This window comes from Lepus europaeus, chromosome X, assembly GCF_033115175.1.
Source record: "Lepus europaeus isolate LE1 chromosome X, mLepTim1.pri, whole genome shotgun sequence".
In the NCBI taxonomy this organism is placed as follows: Eukaryota; Metazoa; Chordata; class Mammalia; order Lagomorpha; family Leporidae; genus Lepus; species Lepus europaeus.
Window position 1 is genome coordinate 125,011,621 of NC_084850.1, and position 19,060 is coordinate 125,030,680.

Sequence of the window (19,060 nt, forward strand, 5' to 3'; positions counted from 1 at the left end):
AGGGTCCCAAGCACTTGGGCCATCTTCTTCTGCTTTCCCAGGCCACAGCAGAGAGCTGGATTGGAAGTGGAGCAGCCAGGACCAGTACTGGCGCCCATATGGGATGCCAGCGCCACAGGCGGAGGATTAACCTACCGCGTCACAGTGCCGGCCCCGACCATTTCATTCCTACCCTGTACAGATGAAGTTCTTCTAAAAGCTCAGAAGAAGGGTGTTATTACCTTCGAGTTGTCCTAATTTATTTCTCATGAATGTAGATTCCAGTTTTTAATGGAGTTATAATCTGAATGCACGTTCTTTCTAATAATGTTTAGAAAATAATCTTGGGGGCCGGCGCCATGGCTCACTTGGTTAATCCTCTGCCTGCGTCACTGGCATCCCATATGGGTGCCAGGTTCTAGTCCCAGTGCATGGGAGTCCAGGAAGAAGCACCTGGCTCCTGGCTTCGGTTTGGCGCAGCACTGGCCGTAGCGGCCATTTGGGGAGTGAACCAATGGCAAAGGAAGACCTTTCTGTCTGTCTGTCTCTCTCACTGTCTAACTCTGCCTGTCAAATAAATAAATAAAGAATCTTGAAGATAAGTTGAAAATACAAAGAATTGTTCTTCCCTGAATTACCTGAGAATAAACTGCTGACACAATGCCGTATGACTCCCAAATATCTTTTTAAAAAAGATTTTATTTATGTGAAACGTAGAGTGACAGAGGGAGAGAGGGAGACAGAGAATGAATATGAATCTCTCTTCAATCTGCTGGTTCTCTCTCCAAACGACCACAACGGCTTGGGCTGTGCCATTCTGAAGCCAGGAGCCTGGAACTCCATCTGAGTCTTGCACGTGGTTGTCAGGGGCCAAAGTACGGCGTCGCAGGCAGTGGCTTAACCTGTTATACTGCAGTGCCAGGCCCCCAGTATCTTAATGTGAATTTCCCACAAGCAAGGACATTATTCCATATAACTATAATATAACCATCAAAATCGGGAAATTTACACCGATACATTATACTGTCTAATCCTCAGATCCCCTTCAACTTGTGCTAATAGATGTTTATGGCAGAAAGATCCAGTTCTAAATCACATGTTGCATTCAGTTGTCATGTCAGCGTTACTTTATGAATCTTTCCTTGACTTTCATGAGCTTAGGAAAGTTCTGGGCCCACTCTTTTTTTTTTAAGATTTATTTATTTATTTTAAAGAGTTATGGAGAGGCAGAGGCAGACGAGAGAGAAGTCTTCCATCCATTTGTTCACTCCCCAGATGGCCTCAATGGCCAGAACTGAGCCGATCTGAAGCCAGAAGCTTCTCCCAGATCTCCCACACAGGTGCAGGGGCCCAAGGACTTGGGCCATCTTCTACTGCTTTCCTAGGCCATAGCAGAGAGCTGGATCGGAAGTGGAGCAGCTAGGACTCGAACCGGTGCCCATATGGGATGCCAGCACTGCAGATGGCGGCCTTACCCACTATGCCACAGTCCCAGCCCCCAGGCCCACTCTTGTGGATTGTCCCTTACTTGGGTTTGTCTGATGCTTCCTCATGATTAGCTCCAGGATATACGTGTTTGACAAGAATGTCTAGGAGGGATGTTTTGTTCTTTCTCTTGTTTTTAACTTTGGGTATGGAAAAGAGGAGCAAGTGGAAGAGAGCAGAGCATACATCAGCTCTTGGTCCTGGCGTAGCATCTGCAAACTCTGTACCCACCCTCCAAAAGAAACAAACATACCAACAAACCAAAACCATGCTTTTTGTCTTATTGCATCCTATCATGGATAGGATTATTATTGCACCACTATCAAGTGGTGGCATGATTTTGATTTGTCCCGTTATTGATGATGTAAACTTTGATTACTTGATTAAGGTGATGTGTACTGGACTGGTTTTTTTTTTTTTTTTTTTTACCTTTTAACATTAAGTTTCTTTTTGTGTTTTTTTATTTTTTATTTTTATTTTTAGTTTTTTTTTCAAGATTTATTTATTTGAAAGTCAGAGTTACACAGATAGAAAAGGAGAGGTAGAGGCAGAGAGAGAGAGGTCTTCCATCCGCTGGTTCACTCCCCAGATGGCCACAACGGCTGCAGCTGCACCGATCTGGAGCCAGGAGCTTCTTCCAGGTCTCCCATGCGGGTGCAGGGGTCTAAGCACTTGGGCCATCTTCCACTGCCTTCCCAGGCCATAGAAGAGTTGGATTGGAAGTGGTGCAGCTGGAATTTGAACCGGCACCCATATGGGATGCCAGCACTGCAGGTGGCGGCTTCACCCACTACGCCACAACGCCAGCCCCTAGCTTTTTTAAAAGTAGTTTTTGACAGATTCAGCATGATTTGTAGATAATCTTTTTTTTTTAAAAAAAGATTTTATTTATTTGAGAGGTAGAGTTACAGTGAGAGGGAGAGACAGGGAAAGGTCTTCCTTCTTGTGGCTCACTCCCCAAATGGCCACATCGGCCAGAGCTGCGCCGATCCAAAGCCAGGAGCCTCTTCCGGGTCTCCCACATGGGTGCAGGGTCCCAAGGACTTGGGCCTTCTTCTACTGCTTTCCCAGGCCACAGCAGAGAGCTGGACTGGAAGAGGGGCAGCTGGGACTAGCACCGGTGCCCATATGGGATGCCGGTGCCACAGGCAGAGGATTAACCTACTGTGCCATGGTGCCGGCCCCTGTAGATATACTTTATTTATTTATTTTTATTTTTGCTGAAGATGAGATTAGATTTATTTTTTAATTCTACATTTATTCCACATCTTGAGAATAACAAAACATATACAAACTTTGCCAGTGCTACTAAAATAGTTGAAAAACTTTCGCCTGTGTATTCACCATTCTCTTCCCATTTTTGATGGTTGCATCATATCTGTACTCTATTTTTAACCCTCAGCCTTAGTTTTGATGGTCACCACCAATCCGTTTATCTGTCTTTCTAGTCTTCCTGGTTTTCTAAAGTTTGTTGTTTTGAAGATTCCTTAGGAAAGGCTTTTGAAAAGAATAGTTCTTCATTTTTTACATTCAGTAATAGTTCATGCCTTATATTGAACTGTAAATTTTGCTAGATATAAAATCCTTTGCTCCCTTTTTTACCTTGATTATCTTAAATATGCTACAATGCTTTCTTGCAGCACAAGGCAATGCTGTTGCAGACAGGTGTTAGGATTTTCTTTTGCTTTTGAAGTCATGGGTTTGTTTTTAATTTTTGTCTGGATGACTAAAGCCTTCTGCTTTTCATTTAGTGTTAAATAATTTTATTAAAATTTTTTTCAGCATTGGGATTTTGGAGTAAATATTCTCAGGTGTGCTCTTTGGACACTGACATCACTTTTTCTTTCAAGAATACTTTTTTTTAAGTATAGTGTTTAATACTTAAACATTTCCCTTTTAATTTTCTTCTACAAGGACTATTATTCATAGGTTGAATATTCTTTGTCTTTATTATATGTCACTTCCTCTTTAATCTCAATATATTTTGAAATTTATATCCTTTTCGCTTTTGTCTTAAGAAATTTTATGTAATACTAATTTGCTCTTGTGTTTTTCCTGGTTTAATATTTGAATGTAGATAAACTTTTAAGAACATGATGATATTCCCTTCCTCCCTTCCTTCCCACCCTCTTTCCTTCTCCTTTTTTAAAAATTTTTTTAGATAACATATCTTAAAATTAAGTTACAGTAAAAAAGCTTAATACTTTCCATCAGACTTCTTTTTTTTCAGGCTTTAATATGTTTTATTGGAGAAAAATTTCAACAAAACATGGCTTTTATTTACAGAATTTAATATGTGAGGGAACTGTCCAGCCCTCTTGGACCCAAGTGAAGATAACTACTGAGCCTGTTTGTGTATTTTCTTATTTTCACTTTATATACAAAAAGGTTTTTCATATTCATAAAAATCCCAATATTGTAATGTCAAACCCTCCCTTATCCACCCTCAATTAAATATATAAACAGCTTCAAAAATGCGCAATTAAATTGGTTTAATCTTGAAGTGTAATCCAATGAGATTGAAAACTAAACATTTCAGATCCTGTACCAAATAGTAAAATACATGAAGGCCTTCAGGATCCTTTGACTGATTTACATCAATAACAGAACTTGCCGGCGCCGTGGCTCACTAGGCTAATTCTCCGCCTTGCGGCGCCGGCACACTGGGTTCTAGTCCCAGTCGGGGCACCGATCCTGTCCCGGTTGCTCCTCTTCCAGGCCAGCTCTCTGCTGTGGCCAGGGAGTGCAGTGGAGGATGGCCCAAGTCCTTGGGCCCTGCACCCCATGGGAGACCAGGATAAGCACCTGGCTCCTGCCATTGGATCAGCGCGGTGCGCCGGCCGCAGCGTGCTACCGCGGCGGCCATTGGAGGGTGAACCAACGGCAAAAGGAAGACCTTTCTCTCTGTCTCTCTCTCACTGTCCACTCTGCCTGTCAAAAAAAAAAAAATAACAGAACCTATTTTTGATGTTGTAAAAGAAATGTGTTCATTGCCAATAACAATTTCAAGCTCCTGTCGGCCAACCCTGTCAGGAGGAGGCCACAAGCCATCATCATCTTTTGAAATTTCACTGTCAACAGTAATCTTCTTCAGTTCCTCCATTACACTCTTGTGCACATAAGCCTCTTTTTCTGATTATGACATCATTTTTGTAATTACTATAGTTGGCATATCTAAGCTTTCTGTCCTGCTGAAACTCAAACTCCAGAAACTCGTGTCCAGACTTGCCCTTGTGCCCTACATAGTAGCGCAGGTAGAAATCACTAGCCATAGACATCTTTGCTCCCAGAGAAGCCCGCCCAAAGCCCGGCCCCAGACTTCTTTGCTAGTAATTTACTCTGTTTCCCTTTAAGGAGGTACCATTAGATCTTACCAAAATAACCCATTCTTTATCAGACTTTCTTTTTTTTAAAGCTTTTATTTAATGAATACAAATTTCATAGTTACAGCTTTAGGAATATAGTGGTTATTCCCCCCATACCCGCTCTCCCTCCCCTACTCTCGTCCCACCTCCTACTCCTTTTCCCAGCCCAATCAGACTTTTTTTTTTTCTTAAAAAATGTATTTATTTATTTGAAAGAGTTACACAGGGAGAGAAGGAGAAACAGAAGGAGAGAGAGAAGGAGGGGTGGAGAGAGGGAGAGAGGTCTTCCATCCGCTGGTTCACTCCCTAGATTGCCACAACGGCTGGAGCTGTGCCGATCTGAAGCCTAGAGCTTCTTCCAGGTCTCCCATGTGGGTGCAGGGGCCCAAGCACATGGGCCATCTTCTACTGCTTTCCCAGGCCATAGCAGAGAGCTGGATTGGAAGTAGAGCAGCTGGGACTTGAACTGGCGCCCATATGGGATGCTGGCACTGCAGGCAGCGGTTTTACCTGCTATGCCACAGCACTGGCCCCTCAGTCAGACCTTCAATTTATTATTTTTAAATCACTATGAGCTCAGGGATTCCTATTTTGTTGAATTCGTTATAATATGTTATTGTCATCTATTTTTATGTACAAATCATCCCAGAACTGTCTAAGCCCCTATTAAGCTACTCTGTAGGTCATTTTTTTTTTCAACGTGTGCTGTTCATTGTTTGAGCATTTAGTTTCTGGCGCAGTAAGATGTTTTAGGTTCATCTTGTGCTTTCCTCATATAATCCTCAGATCAGCCAAATTTCCAAGGAACCCTGGATCTTTTGGTGATTTCTTACTCTGATTTGGGCACGATATCTCTGTAGAGGGGTGACAAGCCACTTGGCAGGCCTGAGCTTTGAAGTTTGGTTTCCTCACTGAATCTAAAACCGAGAGAGCAGTCAGATCAGAGCATCTCCAGATCTTTTCAGTATACAGAAGTCTGTTCTAGGAAAATACCACTAGTGGTGTATTGGGAATTGGTTCTTGAAAGCAAGATAGAACGTTTTATAGATTTTAGGAGTAAATTATAAATGCTGTGGGATAATTTTGCTCCTCTTTCCCTACAGTTCTCATTTGTTATATGCACACCAAAATTCCTTCAGCTAAGATGTCTCCTTTATCAATAGTTACAGCCCTGGTGGACAAGATTGGTAAGTGATATCATATCCTATGCATCCTTAGAATTCTTTTTTTTTTAACCTTTAGATTTTATTGCCTTCATAACAAAACAGAAGACAAAGATTAGAACTGGATCACTTGCCCCTTTCTCTTCTTATCTCCTCCCAATTCAAAGTGTTTACATCTCTTAATAGCCAACATTCTCTTGGATCTGCAGTTGGGCTCCACACACTCAAGCCTCAGCACAATCTTCTTTGTAGTTTTAGCCTTTTTCTGGAAAATCGGCTTGGTCTGTCCCCCATAGCCACTCTGCTTCCTATCATAACGCCGCTTTCCCTGGGCATACAGAGAGTCTTTGCCCTTCTTATACTGTGTCACCTTGTGGGGCTGGTGCTTGCCACACTTCTTACAGAAGGTCCGGCGGGTTTTCGGAACGTTCACCATGTTGCCGGAGCACTATCTGCTCGGAAAGCAGAATTCTTTTTTTAATATATTTATTTGATAGGCAGAGTAACAAAGAGGGAGAGACGGAGGGAGGGAGAGAGGGAAGCAGAAGGAAATTTTCCATCTGCTGGTTCATTCCCCAAATGGCTTGTATGGCCAGGGATGGGCCAGGCCAAAACCAAGAGTCTGGAATGCTCTCTAGGTCTCCCTTGTGGGTGCAAGTACCCAGTCACTTGGGCCATCTTGCGTTGCTTTCCCAGGCACATTAGCAGGGAGCTGGATCGAAAGTGGAGCAGCTGGGACTTGAACTGGCGTTCATGGGATGCCGGCATCATAGGCAGCGGCTTAACTCGCTGTACCACAGTGTCAGCCTTGAAGAATTCTCTTTTGCTTTTAAGGATTTATCAGTTTATTTGGCAGTCAGAGTTACATAAAGATCTTCGATCTGCTGGTTCACTCCTCAGATGGCTATAACTGCCAGGGCCTGAGGCAGGCCAAAGCCAGGAGGCAAGAGCTTCATTTGGGTTTCCCACAGGATAACAGGGCCCAAACACTTGGGCCATCTCCTTCTTTTTTTCCCAGGCCATTAGCAGGGAGTTGGTTTGGAAGCAGAACAGCCGGGACACAAACCAGTGTCCACATGGGATGCTGGCACTGCAGGTGGCAGCTTTACCTGCTATGCCACAATGCTAGCCCCCAAGAAGTTGTCGTCTTTTATGGTGAATTTTAATGTACATGCGTATCTGAAAATATCTGTAATGTACCATACCAAGATACTGCTTATAATTAGGTGGGAGGATTTTGCATGATTCTATTTTTATTTTTATATTGTTGGCATTGTCTACATTTTCCAAAAAGACATGCAAATTTCTTTTGTCAAAAATAGTCATTTTAGTTGTGAAGACAGGAAAGAAATATAGTAGAATTTGAAAAAATTTCAAAGGAAGTTATACAGAAGATTTTTTTATATGGTTTGGACCCAGATTGTTTTTCTGTTTTTGCAGATTTGTGCAAGAAGAGCTTAAGCCCGGAACAGGACATTAAGTTCAGTGGACACGTTAGCTGGGTAGGGAAGACATCAATGGAAGTGAAGATGGAAATGTTCCAGGTATGTCTGCCCTCTGAAGATTGTCCGTTGTTCAAAAACCACCAGCTGGTCTACGTGGCAGGGGAAGCTTATGGACTTCTATCCTGAGATAAGTGTATAGCTCACTACTTCTACAAAAAGGATTGAAATTCATGGCATACAGATGATAGGTGGTTCATATCTACCTCCTGAACAAAGACTGACACATTATTTGGTGTTTACATGTTTACATTTAATATTGATTACTTTCTGATCAAATACAGCTCCATGCTGAGATGCTTGTTTCTGGTCTTGTCTAAGAGAATTTCACAGAAGTCTGGTTATGTTAGGGGTGAAGTGGATTGATCTGGGTGTTTAGTTTCCTGGGGCCACTGTACCACAAAGTGCCACACAAACTGGTGGGTTAAAAACAGCAGAAAATCACTGTTTAAGTTGGAGGCTGGCAATCACAAATGAAGTTGTTCATCTGGCCATGCTCCTTCTGAACCCTGGACGGGAGACTGCCTCCTTGCGTCGCGTGCTTTGCCAGCAGTCCTTGGCGTTCTGTGGTTTGCAGCTAACCAGCTTGAGCATCTGCCTCGACCCTCACGTGGCGTTCCCCTCTTACATGTCTCTGCGTTTCTCATTAGGACACTAATATTCGACGAAACCCTTCCTCCCCCACTCCACAGTGACCTCCTAATAACTAGGTATGTCTCTTTTGCCCAGATCACAATTCCAAATAAAGTCATGTTCACAGGTATGGGTGTTAGAACTTTCATATACCTCTTTTGGGGACACAGTGTAACCCTTAACAGTTGTATGGACTGTTAGAGCAGTTAGGAATGGCCCCTCTAATGTGCAAAAAGCAGAATAGCTATTTTAAATTAATACATTTGACATGAAAAAGTACCTCAGAGATTAACAGCACAAAAACCAAATCATGCAGAGGATGTCCAATATTTCCTTTCAGGAAACTGGCTTAAGGACGACTGATTTGGTCATGCCAGGGTTTCTAGTAGACCTGTGATCCAGATACACTTTTTTTTCTGCTGTGAATTCGGAAGCATTTCACCTTTTGATCAAAAACACAACCTTCAGGCTTGAGGGAAAACTCTGAGGCTTGTTCTGTAGTAATTAAAGTTACTTGCCGGGGCTGGTGCTGTGGTGTAGCTGGTAAAGCTGCCGCCTGTGATGCCGGCATCCCACATGGATGCCGATTCGAGTCCTGGCTGCTCCACTTTCAATCCAGCTCTCTGCTATGGCCTGGGAAAACAGTAGAAGATGGCCCAAGTCCTTGGGCCCCTGCACCTGTGTGGGAGACCCTGAAGAGGCTCCTGGCTTCGGATCAGCACAGTTCCAGCTGTTGCGGCCAGTTGGAGAGTGAACCAACAGATGGAAGGCCTCTCTGTCTGTCTGTCTGTCTATCTGTCTCTCTCTCTTCCTCCCTCTCTTCCTCCTCTGCCTCCTCCCCCCTCCCCCTCCCTCTCCCCCTCCCTCTTCCCTCCCCTCCTTTCTCTGTGTAACTCTTTCAAGTAAATAAATAAATCTTCAAAAAAATTCTTGCCGGTGCCGCGGCTCACTAGGATAATCCTCCGCCTGCGGCGCTGGCACCCGAGTTCTAGCCCCGGTCGGGGCGCCGGATTCTGTCCCAGTTGCCCCTCTTCCAGGCCAGCTCTCTGCTGTGGCCTGGGAGTGCAGTGGAGGATGGCCCAAGTCCTTGGGCCTTGCACCCGCATGGGAGACCAGGAGAAGCACCTGGCTCCTGGCTACGGATCAGTGCGGTGTGCCGGCCGCAGCGTGCCGGCCACAGCAGCCATTGGAGGGTGAACCAACGGAAAAAGGAAGACCTTTCTCTCTGTCTCTCTCTCTCACTGTCCACTCTGCCTGTCAAAAAAAAATTCTTAAAGTTACTTGCCAAATAGGTATTTTTTATGTTATTATCTATAGGCAATTGAATTCAATTGCCATGTTGGTATAACTGACAGTAATATAGTTTTTATTTTTTTAAAGATTTTTTTTTCATTTATTGAACTTTTATTTAATGAATATAAATTTCCAAAGTACAGCTTATGGGTTACAATGGCTTCCCCCCTCCCATAACTTCCCTCCCGCCTGCAACCCTCCCCTTTCCCGCTCCCTCTCCCCTTCCATTCACATCAAGATTCATTTTCAATTCTCTTTATATACAGAAGATCAGTTTAGTATATATTAGGTAACGATTTCAACAGTTTGCCCCATATAGCAACACAAAGTGAAAAAACTACCGTTGGAGTACTAGTTATAGCATTAAATAACAGTGTACAGCACATTAAAGACAGAGATCCTACATAATATTTTTTTAAAAATTAATTAATTTTCTATGCCATTTCCAATTTAACACCAGGTTGTTTTTTTTTCATTTCCAATTATCTTTATATACAGAAGATCAATTCAGTATATAATTAGTAAAGACCTCATCAGTTTGTACCCACACAGAAACACAAAGTATAAAAATACTGTTTCAGTACTAGTTATAGCATCACTTCACATTAGACAACACATTAAGGACAGATCCCACATGGGGTGTAAGTACACAGTGACTCCTGTTTATTTTGAAAGTCCAAGTTACAAAGAGAGGGAAAGACGGAGAGAGAGAGAGATCTTCAATCTGCTGGTTCACTCCCTAGATGGCTTCAATGGCCAAGGCTGAGGCAGGCCAAAGCCAGGAGTCTCATCTGTGTCTCTGATGTGGGTGGCAAGAGCCTGAATACTTGAGTCATCTGCTGCTTTTCCCAGGCCAGGGAAGTTGGATACGAAGTGGAGCCCCCAGGACATGAACTGGTGCCAATATGGGATGCTAGTGTTGCTGGTGGCAGCTTTTTCTGCTATGCCACAATGCCAGCCTCAGTAATACTGCTTTTAAAACATCATAAAATTGCTGGAGATGCCGCTATGATTTGTCTGCACTCTTTTTGGAATTGTCTTGGTTAATTCCTAGTTTGCTCAGTGCCAGGCATAGGTGATTCCTGGCACAGGACCTGCCTTCTAGGGAATCTTGACAGATTGAATCTTGGACAAATAGGCTGAAAAAGAGATACAGGCATTACTGAGAGAGAAAGCTGCCAAAAATCAAAAGCTGATAACAGAATCAGTGTCAGATAAGTAAAATCTTTTGTTTTAAATTCGCATTCTTCATTGGCCATTTGACTCCTAACTGCTGACTTGAGTGATCTTTATTGCAGAAAAGTGACTAGGGTGAACACTCTGCCTCGGGTTTGGGTAGACCTAGGTTCTAATCCCAGCTTTGCTGCTAATTAGCCGTGTACTCGGGGACACTACTGAACTTCTCTGAGCCTCTGTTTTATCATGTGAAATGTGGAAATAGTAATAGGAGCATGTTACATGGTTGTGGTAAAGGGTGAAATGGAAGGAAAAACCCAGCTCTTAGAAATTTCTGAAATCCTTGGAGCAATGCCGTCATACGGCAACCACTGTTGGTAATATGTTATTTTATTGTCAAAACAATTGAGGTGATCCCAAATCTGTCTTCTGCCCCTGACCTTCTCCTTGGCCCCTGTGTTTTATTCAAGTCCTCAGTGTCTCTCCTGTGAACACGTTGACTATCTTTTTAATTAATATGCCTTTCTCTAGTCTGTTGTTTGTTGATTTTACACGTTTTTACCTAGTAAATCTTCCAAAAGCTGTTCTTGAATCATAATTTCTCTTCTCAAAACCACTCAATTATCATGTTGTGTAGATTCAAGTTTAAACTCCTTGGATGAGTAGGGATCCTAGCTGCTCCAGCCCACCTCTCGGTCTGTATTCCCGCCGCTCGGTCTGTATTCCCGCCGCTCGGTCTGTATTCCCACCTCTCGGTCTGTGTTCCGTGTGGCTCACCATTTCTATGCTTTCCTTAGTGCTCACTGCCAGACACTGCGTGTCCAAAGAACAGGGAGTTAGGCATCTTTGCATCACCACAGCTTGGTGCTAAAAGATGTTCATTATAGTTAACTGATTTGAACAGTGAGTGAATGAGTATCTTTGCTTAGCATTGTCCTTTACCTAAAATTCCTTGTGCTTTGCTTTTCATTTTCACCCCCCACTGTGCTTCAGGGTCACCTTCCCTAATCCTTCCAACTTACAGAACCTGTTCCTTCCCCTGGGACTCCTCCTTGCACCCGGCACTTTGTCCTATAGAGCTGTTTACAGACCTGCCTTTCCCTTTCTACTATACTATACCCTCCTCAACAATAGGCCTTGGGTTCGAGTCTTAGCCCACTTCCTGATATTCACTTAGCAATTACTAAGCACCAATTCTGTGCTAGGCATGCAGCAGTGAGCCAAACGGCAAAGTTCCTTGCTCTTACAGTTGACATTCTAGCAGAGCTCAGTAATGACCCGCCTCACTCATTCAATGGCCATCACTGAGGAAGTATCTGCTCTCTGTTAGCCTTTGGTGCTGGGTGCTAGGGTTGCAAATGCGAAGAAAAGTGCTCTTTGTCCTCAAGGAGCTCCCAGGAAGATAGCTCTATAAATGCAAGATTATGATATTGTATTGTGCATTATTTCTCAGCTGTAGGCATTGTGTGTGGGAGAAATCTTTGTTCTGCAGGCCTTTCTCCTGCATTGCCAGGTATACAGTCCCCTAGCCCCCCTCCACCAGTATGGCCCCTAAATCATGTGACCCCCCAAACCACCTCTGCACATTTCCCAAGGTGCTCTACGAGAGTGGCGTCCGCCTTTCTTACATGGAGAGTCACTGTGGAAGGAGGACTTTGCTTCCGTGCAGGTGGCTGAAGATGAAGGAGGGAGTGAATTATGACCTTGGTCTGGGGACTAGGGGTGGGAGAGGGGAAAGGGAGTGTTCTGGATGAGGCTGGCGAGGGAAGGCATCAGCAGAGGCGTGGACGGAGGCAGTCAACAGCCCGCTATTTGCCAGGACCATGGCTGGGGGAGAGAGTGCAGGTGTTGTGGGCAGTGTCTGCTGAACAACTGGAGGGGAATCCTGGGCTCTGTTGTAGGGGAGTTGTATGCCGTGCTAACAGATTAGCCCAAGAACTGGACTAAAGGGAGGAATTATTGAGAGGTTTCAATAGTGCAGTGGCTTACTGAGGTTGTTAAGACTTGCCAGAGTTGAGGGCGAAGGCAGTGAAGTTGTGAACAGCTGGTAGTGATGAGGCTTGTAGCATCTGTTGAGAGAGCTGAATACACTCTCAGGTTAGAAATAGATTCTGTCACTACCTTATGATGTGACTCCCCTGCAAATACAGACTTCCAGAAGATACATGAACACATAGAAATCTCAAAGGCCTGCGCGTTATAAGTATTTACCTTGATCCACAGGATCATTCCCAGATCTTTCCCCTTTCCTTCTTAGGAGCGCCTGTGCTCAGCTAAGGAGGCATAAACATGTGCTGGCAGTTGGCATAGCACAGTTGCTGGAAATCCTAGTGTCTGTGAGCACAGGAGGAGGGCTGCTTGGATAGGTTTGCCCTCAGGAGGATACGTAGGCCCTGAAGGATTCTGTACGATGCGGGCAAGTTGAATGCTGACGATGCAGGAGGTCCCTCTGTGATCCTTGTCCCTGGGTCCCTAGTCACGCACAGCTCCAAAGCCGATCCCAGCACTTCCCACCAGTGCCCTGTTTGAGTTTTAAGGTGGCTTTCTCCTCCTTGGTGGTACTGCGATTCTCAGAGCCTAGTGCTGTGCCTGGCTCAGGGAAGGCCCTTAGCAGGTGGTGGTTAGTGAGCGTACTTCTGTGTTGCTAATTTCATACTTCTCCAAGCATGCATGCTATCTGTTAGAATTGCAGATTTTCCTAGAACATGTATTTCTTACATCTGCATTTTCTTTTCTTTGTTTTTCAGTTGCATGGTAATGAGTTTTGTCCTGTTTTGGGCGCAACATTTGTGATGGTGGCTCGTGATTCTGAAAATAAAGGGTAATTACTATTTTTTTCATAATTCTTTATTTTCAAGAATTTCAAAGATGCGTAAAATTGGAGAGAGCAATATAATGCATGCCCCTATACTCACCACCTGGTCCTTTTATGTCTTTTTTTTTTAATTAAACTTTTATTTAATGAATATAAATTTCCAAAGTACAGCTTATGGGTTACAATGGCTTCCCCCTCCCAAAACTTCCCTCCCACCCACAACCCTCCCCTTTCCCGCTCCCTCTCCCCTTCCAATCACATCATGATTCATTTTCAATTCTCTTTATATACAGAAGATCAGTTTAGTATATATTAGGTAACGATTTCAATAGTTTGCCCCCATATAGCAACACAAAGTGAAAAAAAATACTGTTGGAGTACTAGTTATAGCATTAAATAAGAGTGTACAGCACATTAAAGACAGAGATCCTACATAATATTTTTTTAAATTAATTTTCTATGCCATTTCCAATTTAACACCAGGTTTTTTTTTTTCATTTCCAATTATCTTTATGTACAGAAGATCGATTCAGTATATAATTAGTAACGATCTCATCAGTTTGTACCCATGCAGAAACACAAAGTGTAAAAATACTGTTTCACTACTAGCATCACTGCACATTAGACAACACATTAAGGACAGATCCCACATGGGATGTAAGTACACAGTGACTTCTGTTGCTGACTTAACAATTTGACACTCCTGTTCATGGTGTCAGTAATCTCCCTAGGCTCTAGTCATGAGTTGCCAGGGCTATGGAAGCCTTTAGAGTTCGCTGACTTTGATCTTATTCCGAAAGGATCATAGTCAAAGTGGAAGTTCTCTCCTCCCTTCAGAGAAAGGTACCTCCTTCTTTGATGGCCCCGTTCTTTCCACTGGGATCTCACTCACAGAGATCTTCCATTTAGGTTGTCTTTTTTTTTTATCTTTTCCATGGTATCTTGGCTTTCCATGCCTACAATACTCTCATGGGCTCTTCAGCCAGATGCGAATGCCTTAAGGGCTGATTCTGAGGCCAGAGTGTTGTTTAGGACATCTGCCATTCTATGAGTCTGCTGTGTCTCCTGCTTCCCATGATGGATCTTTCTCTCCCTTTTTGATTCTATCAGTTAGTATTAGCAGACACTTGTCTTGTTTGTGTGATCCTTTTGATTCTTAGACCCATCAGAGCCATCGATTGTGAACTGAAATTGATCACTTGGACTAGTGAGATGGCATTGGTACATGCCACCTTGATGGGATTGTATTGGAATCCCCTGGCACGTTTCTAACTCCATCATTTGGGGCAAGTCTGATTGTGCATGTCCCAAATTGTACATCTCCTCCCTCTCTTTTTCCACTCTTAAATTTAACAGGGATCACTTTTCAGTTAAAATTTAAACACCTAAGAATAATTGTGTGTTAATTACAGAGTTCAACCACTAGTACTAGAACAACAACAACAAAAACAACAACAAATACTAAAAAGGATAAAGTATTACATGGTACATCTAGAGTCAGGACAAGAGCTGATCAGGTCATAGTTTCTTGTAGTGTCCATTTCACTTCCACAGGTTTCCCCTTTGGTGCTCAGTTGTCGCCGATCAGGGAAAACAAATGATATTTGTCTCTTTGGGACTGGCTTAATTCACTCAGCATGATGTTTTCCAGATTCCTCCATCTTGTTGCAAATGACTGGGTTTCATTGTTCCTTACTGCTGTATAGTATTCTATGGAGTACATGTCCCATAATTTCTTTATCCAGTCTACTGTTGATGGTCATTTGGGTTGGTTCCAGGTCTTAGCTATTGTGAATGGAGCTGCAATAAACATTAATGTGCAGACAGCTTTTTTGTTTGCCAAATTAATTTCCTTTGGGTAAATTCCAAGGAGTGGGGTGGCTGGGTTGTATGGTAGGGTTATATTCAGGTTTCTGAGGAATCTCCAGGCTGACTTCCATAGTGGCTTAACCAGTTTGCATTCCCACCAACAGTGGGTTAGTGTCCCTTTTTCCCCACATCCTCTCCAGCATCTATTGTTTGTAGATTTCTGAATGTGAGCCATTCTCACCAGGGTGAGGTGGAACCTCATTGTGGTTTTTGATTTGCATTTCTCTGATTGCTAGTGATCTTGAACATTTTTTCATGTATCTGTTGGCCATTTGGATTTCCTCTTTCGAAAAATGTCTATTGAGGTCCTTGGCCCATCTCTTCAGTGGGTTGTTTGTTCTGTTGTTGTGGATTTTCTTGATTTCTTTGTAGATTCTGGTTATCAACCCTTTATCTGTAGTATAGTTTGCAAATATTTTTTCCCATTCTGTCGGTTGCCTCTTCACTTTCCTGACTGTTTCTTTTGAAGTACAGAAACTTCTCAATTTGATGATATCCCAAATGTTAATTTTGGTTTTGACTGCCTATGCTCCTGGGGTCTTTTCCAAGAAGTCCTTGCCTGTCCCTATATCTTGCGGGGTTTCTCCAATGCTCTCTAATAATTTGATGGTTTCGGGTCGTAGATTTAAGTCTTTAATCCATGTTGAGTGAATTTTTGTGTAAGGTGAAAGGTAGGGGTCTTGCTTCATGATTCTGCACGTGGAAATCCAATTTTCCCAGCACCATTTATTGAATAGGCTGTCCTTATTCCAGGGATTAGTTTTGGATCTTTGATCAAATATAAGTTGGCTGTAGATGTTTGGATTGATTTCTGGTGTTTCTATTCTGTTCTATTGGTCTGTCCATCTCTTTCTGTAGCAGTACCATGCTGTTTTGATAACAACTGCCCTGTAGTATGTCCTGAAATCTGGTATTGTGATGCCTCTGGCTTTGTTTTTGTTGTACAAGATTGCTTTGGCTATTCGAGGTCTTCTGTGTCTCCATATGAATTTCAGCATCATTTTTTCCAGATCTGAGAAGAAGGTCTTTGGTATTTTGATTGGTGTTGCATTGAATGTATAAATTGCTTTTGGGAGAATGGACATTTTCATGATGTTGATTCTTCCAATCCATGAGCATGGAAGATTTTTCCATTTTTTGGTATCCTCTTCTATTTCTTTCTCTAAGGTTTTGTAATTTTCATCGCAGAGATCTTTAACGTCCTTGGTTAAGTTTATTCCAAGGTATTTGATTGTTTTTGTAGCAATTGAGAATGGGATTGAACATAGAATTCTTCCTCAGCCACGGCATTTTCTGTGTATACAAAGGCTGTTGATTTTTGTGCATTGATTTTATATCCTGCTACTTTGCCAAACTCTTCTATGAGTTCCAATAGTCTCTTAGTAGAGTTCTTTGGGGCCCCTAGGTACAGAATCATATCATCTGCAAAGAGTGATAGTTTGAGTTCTTCCCTCCCAATTTGTATCCCTTTAATTTCTTTTTCTTGCCTAATACCTCTGGCTAAGACTTCCAGAACTATATTGAAGAGCAGTGGTGAGAGTGGGCATCCCTGTCTGGTACCAGATCTCAGTGGAAATGCTTCCAACTTTTCCCCGTTCAATAGGATGTTGGCCATGGGTTTTTCATAAATTGCTTTGATTGTATTGAGCAATGTTCCTTCCATACACAGTTTGCTTAGAGTTTTCATCATGAAAGGGTGTTGTATTTTATCAAATGCTTTCTCTATCGTCTATTGAGAGAATCATATGGTTTTTCTTCTGCAGTCTGTTAATGTAGTGTATTACGTTGATTGTTTTGCGAACGTTGAACCATCCCTGCATACCAGGGATAAATCCCACTTGGTCTGGGTGGATGATCTTTCTGATGTGTTGTTGCATTCTATTGGCCAGAATTTTATTGAGTATTTTTGCATCTATGTTCATCAGGGATATTGGTCTGTAATTCTCTTTCAGCGCTGCATCTTTTTCCGGCTTAGGAATTAAGGTGATGCTGGCTTCATAGAAAGAATTTGGGAGGATTCATTTTTTTCGATTGTTTTGAATAGTTTGAGAAGAATTGGAGTTAGTTCTTCTCTAAATGTCTGGTAGAACTCAGCAGTGAATCCATCTGGTCCTGGGCTTTTCTTTGTTGGGAGGGCCTTTATTACTGTTTCAATTTCTGTGTCAGTTATGGGTCTGTTTAGGTTTTCTGTGTCTTCCTGGCTCAATTTAGGTAGGTTGTATGTGTCCAAGAATCTGTCCATTTCTGATAGATTTCCCTGTTTGCTGGCATACAAGTCCTTGTAGTAATTTCTGATGATTCTTTTTATTTCTGTGGTGTCTGTTGTTACGTTTGCATTTTCATCTCTGTTCCTATGATCCTATTGATTTGGGTCTTTTCTTTTTTTAGTGAGTTGGGCCAATGGGGTGTCAATTTTGTTTATTTTTTCAAAAAACCAGCTCCTTGTTTGGCTGATTTCTTGTAATGTGGTTTTTTTTTTTTTTTTGGATTCAATCCTGTTGATTTCTTCTTTGATTTTGATTTTAATTATTTCTCTTCTCCTACTGCGTTTGGGTTTGGTTTGCTGCAGATTTTCTAGATCCTTGAGATGACTTGAAAGCTCATCTATTTCGTGCCTTTCCAATTTCTTGATGTAGGCACCTATTGCTATAAACTTTCCTCTTAACACTGCTTTTGTTGTATCCCATAGGTTTTGGTATGTTGTGCTGTTATCCTCATTTACTTCCAGAAAGTTTTTGATTTCTCTTTTGATTTCTTCTATGACCCATTGTTCATTCAGGAGCATGTTGTTCAGTCTCCATGTGTTTGCACGTGCTCTAGGGATTCCCGAGTTGCTAATTTCCAACTTCATTCCTTTGTGGTCTGAGAAGCTGCATGGTATGATTCTAATTCTTTTGAATTTGCTGAGACTTGCTTTATGGCCTAGTATGTGGTCAATCCTAGAGAAGGTTCCATGTGCAGCCGAGAATGTAAAGTGCTTAGATGTAGGGTGAAATGTTCTGTAGATATCTGTTAGATCCATTTGGGCTATAGTGTCATTTAAATCTACTGTCTCCTTGTTGATCTTCTGTCCTGTTGATCTGTCTATCTCTGAGAGTGGAGTATTGAAGTCCCCCAGTACTATTGTATTGGGGTCTAAGTCTCCCTTTAAGTCCCTTAACAAGTCTTTTAAATAAGCTGGTGCCCTGTAATTAGGTGCATATACATTGATAATCGTTATATCTTCCTGTTGAATGGATCCCTTAATCATTAAATAGTGCCCCTCTTTGTCTCTCCTAACAGTTTTTGTGGTAAAGTTTATGTTGTCAGATATTAAGATGGCTACGCCCGCCCTTTTTTCATTTCTGTTGGCATGGTATATCTTTTTCCAGCCTTTCACTTTCAGCCTGTATGGATCATTGTTGGATAGATGGGTTTCTTGTAAGCAGCAAAAAGATGGGTTTTGTTCCTTAACCCAATCAGCCGATCGGTGTCTTTTAACTGGACAGTTCAAGCCATTAACATTCAATGTGACTATTGAGAAGGAGTAACTTTGCCCTGTCATTTGCCAAAGATTTTTTCTAATATTTGGTTGAGATTCTTGTGATCTTTTGCTGTGAGGTTTCCTTCCTTTACCTTCTTTCATATTGGTGACCGTGTTTCTGTATGTAACACATCTTTAAGCATCTTTTGCAGGGCTGGACGAGTGGCAACAAATTCTTTCAATTTCTGTTTGCTGTGAAAGGTCTTTATTTCACCTTCATTCACAAATGAGAGCTTTGCAGGATATAATATTATATT

General features: G+C 42.3%; 2 protein-coding genes and 1 pseudogene across 4 annotated transcripts in view; 1 reads left to right on the forward strand and 2 right to left on the reverse strand.

The window, feature by feature from the left end:
• The window catches only part of ACOT9 (acyl-CoA thioesterase 9), a 51,736-nt gene that overhangs the window by 18,840 nt on the left and 13,836 nt on the right, over positions 1 to 19,060 (forward strand). For all 3 annotated transcript variants that reach the window (XM_062184500.1, XM_062184502.1, XM_062184501.1), the window contains 3 exons: positions 5,933 to 6,016; positions 7,433 to 7,536; positions 13,344 to 13,417. In XM_062184500.1, the coding sequence (XP_062040484.1) occupies positions 5,933 to 6,016; positions 7,433 to 7,536; positions 13,344 to 13,417 (262 nt within the window). The remainder of the gene's footprint in view (positions 1 to 5,932; positions 6,017 to 7,432; positions 7,537 to 13,343; positions 13,418 to 19,060) is intronic.
• Positions 3,947 to 4,769, reverse strand: LOC133753511 (protein mago nashi homolog; annotated as a pseudogene).
• LOC133753397 (large ribosomal subunit protein eL42-like) lies at positions 6,088 to 6,450 on the reverse strand. Its single transcript, XM_062183979.1, has one exon. The coding sequence runs from the start codon at positions 6,426 to 6,428 to the stop codon at positions 6,108 to 6,110; it is 321 nt and encodes a 106-aa protein (XP_062039963.1). The 5' UTR covers positions 6,429 to 6,450; the 3' UTR covers positions 6,088 to 6,107.